This window comes from Aegilops tauschii, chromosome 4, assembly GCF_002575655.3.
Source record: "Aegilops tauschii subsp. strangulata cultivar AL8/78 chromosome 4, Aet v6.0, whole genome shotgun sequence".
Classification (NCBI taxonomy): domain Eukaryota; kingdom Viridiplantae; phylum Streptophyta; class Magnoliopsida; order Poales; family Poaceae; genus Aegilops; species Aegilops tauschii.
The window spans coordinates 482875279-482883189 of NC_053038.3; the positions used below are offsets into that span (position 1 = coordinate 482875279).

General features: G+C 45.1%; 1 protein-coding gene across 1 annotated transcript; it reads right to left on the reverse strand.

Annotated features, from left to right (window-relative positions):
* Positions 1 to 213: 213 nt before the first annotated feature.
* On the reverse strand, positions 214 to 6985 carry LOC109765310 (probable mitochondrial adenine nucleotide transporter BTL3). Its single transcript, XM_020324105.4, has 4 exons — positions 6233 to 6985; positions 1622 to 1925; positions 1067 to 1534; positions 214 to 609 (listed from the first exon to the last, which is right to left on the reverse strand). The coding sequence occupies exons 1-4, from the start codon at positions 6652 to 6654 to the stop codon at positions 541 to 543; spliced, it is 1263 nt and encodes a 420-aa protein (XP_020179694.1). The 5' UTR covers positions 6655 to 6985; the 3' UTR covers positions 214 to 540.
* Between the last annotated feature and the right edge of the window lie 926 nt (positions 6986 to 7911).

The window sequence follows — 7911 nt, forward strand, 5'->3', positions numbered from 1 at the left end:
GGCCTAAACATTGTGTGTCTTCACATAATAGACCAAATGGAAAATGGATCGTCGAAATGGAGGTAGACCATTAATCAGCAGTAAGCCAGTGCAAATCTAAACAAAGCAGGATATAACGTCTGCACGGCTGACTTGAGTTGAGCCAGGAGGGGAACATCAGTTCTCAAGAGCCTGTAGAAAAAAAAATCGTCCTGGCTTGCAGTACATCAAACATTAAAAGTTGAAACCTTGTAAACTGGAATTTTAAGGGCAAGGAAGCACACATGTTTTCACTCGGCCACAGCTCAATCTGCTATAGATGAGCAAGAGAAAGAGGCACGGATGACCTAATATTGTGACTGCAAAGCTTCAAATGAATAATGCTTTGACCAAAATGAAGCTACACTCACAGCCTCTGAAGCTTTCGTGGAGTAAGCCTACTAGAAAAAAGAAAATGTGCTAGATGCACTGGTAAATCGACGATTGCTTGCAACTTTTACCAAGGTGATGTCAGCTGAGTCTCCTGAACTTGCTACATTGGCACAAAGAATCAACTTGCACTCATTCCACTTTCAGGACTATCTTCATTAGCTCGTATACAAAATAGCTGATAGATGCCGATGGCAGAACCTGAAGAAGAGGAGAAAGATAATCAGTTACATCAGATAATCCAAAACAAATTAGCATGTGAAGTTGAATAGCACAGATACTAAGGTTAACAGATATATATGTAGGTCTAAGTTACCGAATAATCTAGGCACACGTTAGGCTTGGTTACACTAGACAATCCAAAACAAAACTAGCATGCAAAGTTGAATGACACAAATAGTCAGGATAACGAACATATGCAGATCTAAGTTACCGAATAACCTAGCCACACACTAGACTTGGTTGCCCCTTCCATAGGGAAATCAGAACCACTAGAATACCATTATCTATTAAATAATTCACTGAGATCTGCCGACATTACATGGGAAACCATGAGCTAGGGCTCAAAGCTGATCACTAAATCCACAAATCAAATGGATGCATTGATAAGGCTAACCCTGAATGTGCAAATGGTTTTTTTTCTGGAAGAAACATGTACCTGTAACAAGCTGGGGATCAAGCCAACGTAGAGTGCTGGTACTCCTCCTTTATCAACAATTTTTAGGCATGTTGCGAGTGCATTCATCTTTGTTGCTTTGACTTGCAACTGTAGCTGTCTCCTAACTACTTCAAAAGGGTATGTGGCTGCCTCAGCACAGCATCCAGCGATGGCCCCATAGAGTAAGGTCCTAACAGTGCCCAACTCAAGCTGATCTAATGCATTTGCTTCTTGACCTTGTTGTTTCATCATTGATATCCTCCTCTTTCCTTCGGGGGAATGCAGATAAGCCATCTTCAGTATGTCATACACCCCGTAGAATACAGCGCCAGAGGGTGCCATGCTAATAAGAGAAGGCACTAATCCCTTGTACAGTGAGAACAACCCTTCAGTCTGGATCATGTGGCGGGCAACACCAATAACCCCACCTAATGCTTCACCACCAGGAGCTACCATCTTTGTCCTAATCTGCAATCAATAGGTTAATCCAGACAGTACTTAGCAATTAATGATGGCACAAAAAAGTGAGATAATTCAGAACCCAAGAGAACATACTGTATCCATGGGTATACACATTATCGTTGCTGTAACACCAGCAGAAGCACCAGCAATAAATCTCTCAAGATTGGTTGTTTCTTCATTACCAGACCATTTGAGAAGTTGCTTTCTGTAACTGTCATATGCATAGAAGTTCACCGCCTTGAATGGAGCAGTACGGAGGATATTGACCAAATTCCCTTTCCAAAAGCCTTTCAGTCCTTCCGTTGTTGCAATCGCTTGGATAAGCTCAAACAGATTCCTCTGCTCACCACGAACTATATACTCCAACTTTAGCCTTTCAAGAGGAGCAACAACTGTTCTACACGAGATATACAAATTAGGGAAGAAATATTCAATACTTAAAGCAGCAGAAATGGAAATACAGACTCACATATTAATTATCACAATCAAAATTCCATCCTGGACTACCCCCTGAAACTAGCCAGGTTCTGGTACAGGTGGTGGTTTAGGGCATCTCAACGCTGACCCTCAAACCAGACAGGCGGACACCGTGTCCACCTGCAGACTGGTGGGGACCAGTCTGCGGACACTGATGCGGGAGCCGGCCATCCAACCCTATACCTTATATCTCCGCCTCTATAACTTGTAAAAAACGTCTTTCGCTAACCTTCCACCAAATAGCAGACTCAGCTAAATAGCCTTCCACCAAATCATATTACATGTTTAAAAAAACTTTGTGATGTAACTTTTTTGTTGGCAGAAGGCTAGCTTCCGCCAAATCTAGTATGGTTAGATATGTGATTAGTGGCTTTTTAGTAGTTTGCTTCCACCATCTGCCAAAGTAACGAAATGTTTCACTAATCACTTTTAGCCTGCTTCCGCCATCCGCCAAATAGAATGGTAGCCTGCTTCCGGCTTTTAGCTAGCTACTTACTGTACGTGATTAGTAGCTTTTTTGCCATGGCCTGCTAATCCCCTTGCCATTTGGCAAGAGAACACCTTCCGCCAAATGCATGGTCATTTTTAGACATGCTTCCGCCAAATGCTGCCTTTAAACATGCTAGCTTCCGCCAAATTAATTACTTAGCCAGCAGCGGCCTTCCTTCATCCGGGCAGAGAGAGGGCACATGGTGGCTTTTGATTGGCCAGAAGTATGTCCGGACTCCCGCAAAGCTCCCCCTGGTTTGGTTCCGGTTTGCGGGAAAACGGACGTCCGGACGCGTCAGCGGACCGATGAGGTACCGCGTTGGACGGCAAACTGTGTCCGGACAGGTCGGTCCGGAAGGATGCAGGCGGTTTGAGGGTCCGCTTTGGAGATGCCCTTAGTTTCAGGTTTGTCTTTATTGGCATTCATGTTTTAAGTTTATACGTTCTAGGTTTCCAGCAGCATGAGAAAGCAACTGCCTACACATAATACATTGAAAGCGGGCAGAAAATAGCATCCCTAATTCGCAGGATTCCAAAAAAAAAGGAATAGGGAACGTAAGGGTGTATTTTCTGTTAAGATAGAACAGTGCCATAGTAGGCATGTCATATCAAGTAAATAGCTTGGAATCTAGTTTGTGGATGAAGGTCCAGATCTTTCTTGGAGGCTGGAGCAGAACAAAATACTCCCTCTGTCCCAAAATAAGTGACTCAACTTTGTACTACTTTTTAGTACAAAGTTAGTATAAAGTTGAGTCACTTATTTTGGGACGGAGGGAGTAGATGGCAGAGTCCAATTACACCAACTCACCAAGACAGACATCTAAAATAAGTAGCAAATACAGATAAATGCTCAAGAGAGGCCAGGGGCTATTAAAAGTTAGTACGATGATCTGTGTACATAGTAATGTGTAGTAGCATCGTTTAGCTATTGAATGAAGAGGCTTGAAGGACATTGTGCTGGGTGTGCTGGGTCGGAGCCAACATACCCCGTAACTACCACAATCCATCTCTATCAGGTCCTTGAGATTCTAAGAGACCATTTGCGCAAGGTCAGCCCACAGGGCAGAAAAGAGAAGTGACAGCTCTTCTATAAACTCAAGAACCTGATAGAAGTGGATTTTGGCAGCTAGAAGGGTAACCCAGAACAATATCCTTCAAGCCTCCTTAATCATTATTCAATATCAAACCAATGCTACTACACAGTACTATGTACACAAGCTAACCGTATTAACTGCCGATGTGTTGCACTTAGAAGAAGCAATTTGACTGCTGTGAACCTAGTTTTCAACCGGATAAAAATCCATCTTAGGGGCAGAGGGGGGTCGGGCAGCGACGACTTGAAGCAGAACGGCACTAGGTGAAGGAGGCCACTAATTTGGGGGGGAAAGGATCTAGACTAGCAGGTCAAGGAAGATCATAGCAAAAGAGTATAGACCACTGACTTTGTTTACTCCTTATGCTTATAAAGAAGGCATTCCATCCTTCTAATGGGCAAGATAGATTTAATAACGAAAACAATAATTTCTAAATCCTACCTTCCATACGTGAAGCACCCCTGTGGTTAGCCTGATGCTGCTTCTTGTGTAGCCAGCTGGCCGTAACATAGCAGTACCTAACAAAGTAGCCGATGTTCTTTCTTTGTGGTAGCGCAATGATGCTGCTAGGGGCCAAGGCACACCGCCACAACAATCCACAGCGTTATGTGGGCAAGAGAAAGGCTAAACTATTGCCTCTGTTGTCTCTAGCTTCTGCTGTCACTACTGGTCAGCTCTATATTACCGTGTGTTCTCGAGCTAAGTATATCTCCAAATTTAGTGAGCAATCAGCAACCCTAAATAGGAAATTCTAACAAACTCGTTTCACTATATGTAATAGTGTATTTATCTCTGACATAATGTTCTCTTCAGCAAGTGGACTGGCCAGGCTGTAAACTATGCTAATTGCTGAAGCCACAGCATTAATGAGCTCTGCTTTGCTCCCTAAAAGCTGCAGAAACCACAAATTTGAAACTTGTGTAGAATCACACACCGATTGCAATTCCATGCAGTCAACCTAGTAACATTGATCTTAACCTAAGTGATATTACCTTTCCTATTTCTAAGATCATGGCTCTATTTTGGCTACGGTAAGAAATGGATGTAGTTTCCTCTGATAGATCAAACAAGACACAGCTCTTGCTGCCTCAACTTCAGGCTTACCTCATGCCCTTTGATGTAAAATTACTTCTAAACATGCCCACAAAAACTTAGGATGTCCAAATGCTACTTATGACGTACTACCATCAGTTCTGTAAAGCTTGTCATTTCGAACATCGATAATGTCTATAAAGCACAATTTCGACCGCAAGTTTCTATTTCAGTATATTCATTAAACTGACACTGTTATGAAAATACTTTTCAAGTGAAATCTACACAAAGGATCATGGTACTCAAAAGTTTCGGAAATTTGACTTCGCGCAAACGTATGACCGAAAAGAACAAGTTATAGTTTCAAAAGTTTGACTTCACGTGCACGCATGACCCAAGACGACAAGTTTTAATGAAGTGGACAGTGTAGCACTTGATTGTTTTTTTTCACCCCTACGAGCCAAAACAGGATCAGATTCCACTACCGTTATGATAACAGAACAAGAGAAAACCAGCATCCAGCGCAACAGAACAAACAACTAAACAGAACTTTTAATGAAGTGGACAGAACAGCAGTTAATTGTTGTGCCACAGAAGGCCAATTTGTCGAAGTCGGCTACATCTAAAGGCCAATGTCCAAGCACTCGTAGCAATTGGCAAGACAATCTGAGATGAAGTGCTCCACAAATAACTAACTTATGTCATAGTCCATCTATCACAAAAACTAAGCAGTAGGAAAAATAAAAGGCTAAAATCCTAATAAAGGTAGTAGATACTGCTTACTAACAAACTTTCCAATCAATTGCATTCAATCAACCATACTCTCTAAGTACCCCTGAACCTGAGCTTACAACACACAGCTTGGTTTAAATTCATTAGTATCAGAAACGAATCTTTTGTTTCCCATGCTGTTGTAGGTCCAGGCTAGCTAGGGCCCCTAGGTCGTTTGCTGAGGACGTTTTTTCTTCTTCTTTTTTTTGGCTTCGTTGTTGGCGGGTGTTTGTAAATAGTGGACTTTCAATCTATCTTGGGAGATTTGTTCTTCATAAAAAAAAGGTTCCGGCAGACCAAAATTGAGATGGGAGGAGTCCGTAAAGAGAGAACTGAAGTACTGGAATATCACCAAAGAACTAGCCATTGATAGGGGTGCATGGAAGTTAGCTATCCACGTGCCAGAACCATGACTTGGTTTCGAGATCTTATAGGTTTCAACTCTAGCCTACCCCAACTTGTTTGGGACTGAAAAGCTATGTTGATATTGGAAAATAAGAGGTTCCAGGCAGGTTTGAGAAAATATAATTATCTGACACCCACATCTTATCCCCCTCCAGTGGTGTTGAAACGGAAGCAATGAACCTAACCCAAAGAGGATAGTCTGAGATGACTCGAAGTCTCGTACCAGTGTATTGCCATTTGCCGATCCTAGCAAGTTCAATTCATTTGACCAGAAAGGGAACGACATTATAGCTATGGTATTTGGGACTACTGTTTTGCTGCAAGTTTATTCGATGTAACTGCATCATAACTATGGTGTTTCTCAGCATACCCAAACAATGCACCTTGGAGTTTCAACAACCATATACTTTGATAATACTTTGGACTGTGGCGATACCTGGAGACCATGGCGGCGACGGCTCCAGACCAGAGATGCTTGGTGGTGTTCATGGCGCCGGCTCCAGAATGAGCCTCCTCCTCCGTCAGCTTCCCGTCGGCCTCCACCAGCACCACCCCCTCCGCGCCCCTCCCGGCCACCAGCCCCTCCGCGACCTCCACCCCTCCGCCCTTGTCGTCCCCGCCCGTGAGCAGCCCCACCGGGGCGGGCGCGAACCCCCTGCCCCCCTTGACCGACATCGTCATCGAGAGGAACCCCGGCGGCGCCCTCCCACGCCGCCGCCGCGGCACGCCGAAGGAGGCCGAGCAGCCGGGCATGGCCGCGAGGAGCGCGCCGTGCGCCGCCGCGTCGCCGGCGTCGAGGAACAGCCCCGCCGCCGCCCCCTCGGCCGCGGCCGGCAGCCACATCTCCAGCCAAGACATGGCGGCGGGCCCAAGGCGCACGGAGGCTGCTGCTGCTAGGGTTAGCGAGGCTGGAGAAGCATCGGTTTTATCGACCGGGGCCTGGATAATCCAGCTGAACACCGATCAGCTCGGGGTGGGGTGGGGTGGCGAGGAAGTAGATGCGGGGTGGTGGCGGCACGAGGAAAGGAAAGATCGGACTTTTATTCTTGTTCTTGCGAGCCGCGATTTTGTTTGCAGTTGGGGGGGGAATTGCCTCCGGCTCCAGACCTTGGATCTTGCCGCCCGGAGGCAGGAGAGGCCAAGGAACGGGGGGAACGAGGCTGCACAAGCTAGGTGCGAATTTTTTGTCATTTGTAAATTTCTTGGATAACGTTTTATTTCTTGTTACTCTTTTTTGTCCATTCGTTTACGTGGATGCTAGCACGGCGCAGGAACGATGGAGGAGAAAAGAACTCGAGGCCGTATGTTGGGTTAATCGTGCACGTTTCGACATGGTGAAAACTGGTCATCTTTGCCTGCACGCTGGTGTGATGTAAACTACTCCTCCCAAAATGTAAGACTTTCTTTTGAGGGATAATGTAAGATCATTTTTGATAGTAGCTAGACCTTTTCTATGTATGCCGTGTGACACTATCACGCATGTCGGTGTGAGTACTTAGTACTTTCTCTGTAAACTAGTGATCTATATCATCTTATATTAGTTTACATAAGAGAGTAGTAGACTTCCTATGTATGCTCGGTGATGTAAACCGCGACGGGAAATCCTCGATGCAGCATCGAGAATGCAAGTTCACCAAGGAAAAGTGTGGGACGTGCTTATCTTTGAAAGGTGGGTGGCTTATTGTTCCACCATGTTCTCACTCCGTTTTGTGAGTGACTGGCAAACAGGAATCCGCCCTGCCGAGAAACCCTCGATCCTATTTGACACCCGTTTTATGAGTGGCCGGCAAATAGGAATCTGCTCTGTCGAGAAACCTCCGAAATCCTATTTGACACCCGTTTTGGGAGTGTGTGGCAAACAGGTACCGTCACGTGCTCCACTCAGCGAATACTAGCAACCGCCCAAATCCTATTTGGCGCTCGTTGCGCCGGTTAAAGGCGTTGGCGCAAACGGGCGCACACCCTCCTCCGTCCTCCATCGGTGCTGCGTGGGCCCGCCCATTTAAAAGTATCTGAGGAGTTCGATCGCTGTTTTGGGAAGCTTCTAGAAGCTACCTAGCCTTTATTAAATATTTTTGTTTTTTACCGGTTTGTTTTGTTTATTTCTTTTCCTAT

Bases quoted from the DNA above. Each gene is read 5' to 3' on its own strand.
- LOC109765310 (XM_020324105.4), bottom strand. From the start codon at position 6,654: ATGTCTTGGCTGGAGATGTGGCTGCCGGCCGCGGCCGAGGGGGCGGCG. The intron at 1,926-6,232 runs GTATCGCCACAG...TATCTCGTGTAG, and splicing joins GTCGCCGCCATGGTCTCCAG to AACAGTTGTTGCTCCTCTTG. The intron at 1,535-1,621 runs GTATGTTCTCTT...TATTGATTGCAG, and splicing joins TGTGTATACCCATGGATACA to ATTAGGACAAAGATGGTAGC.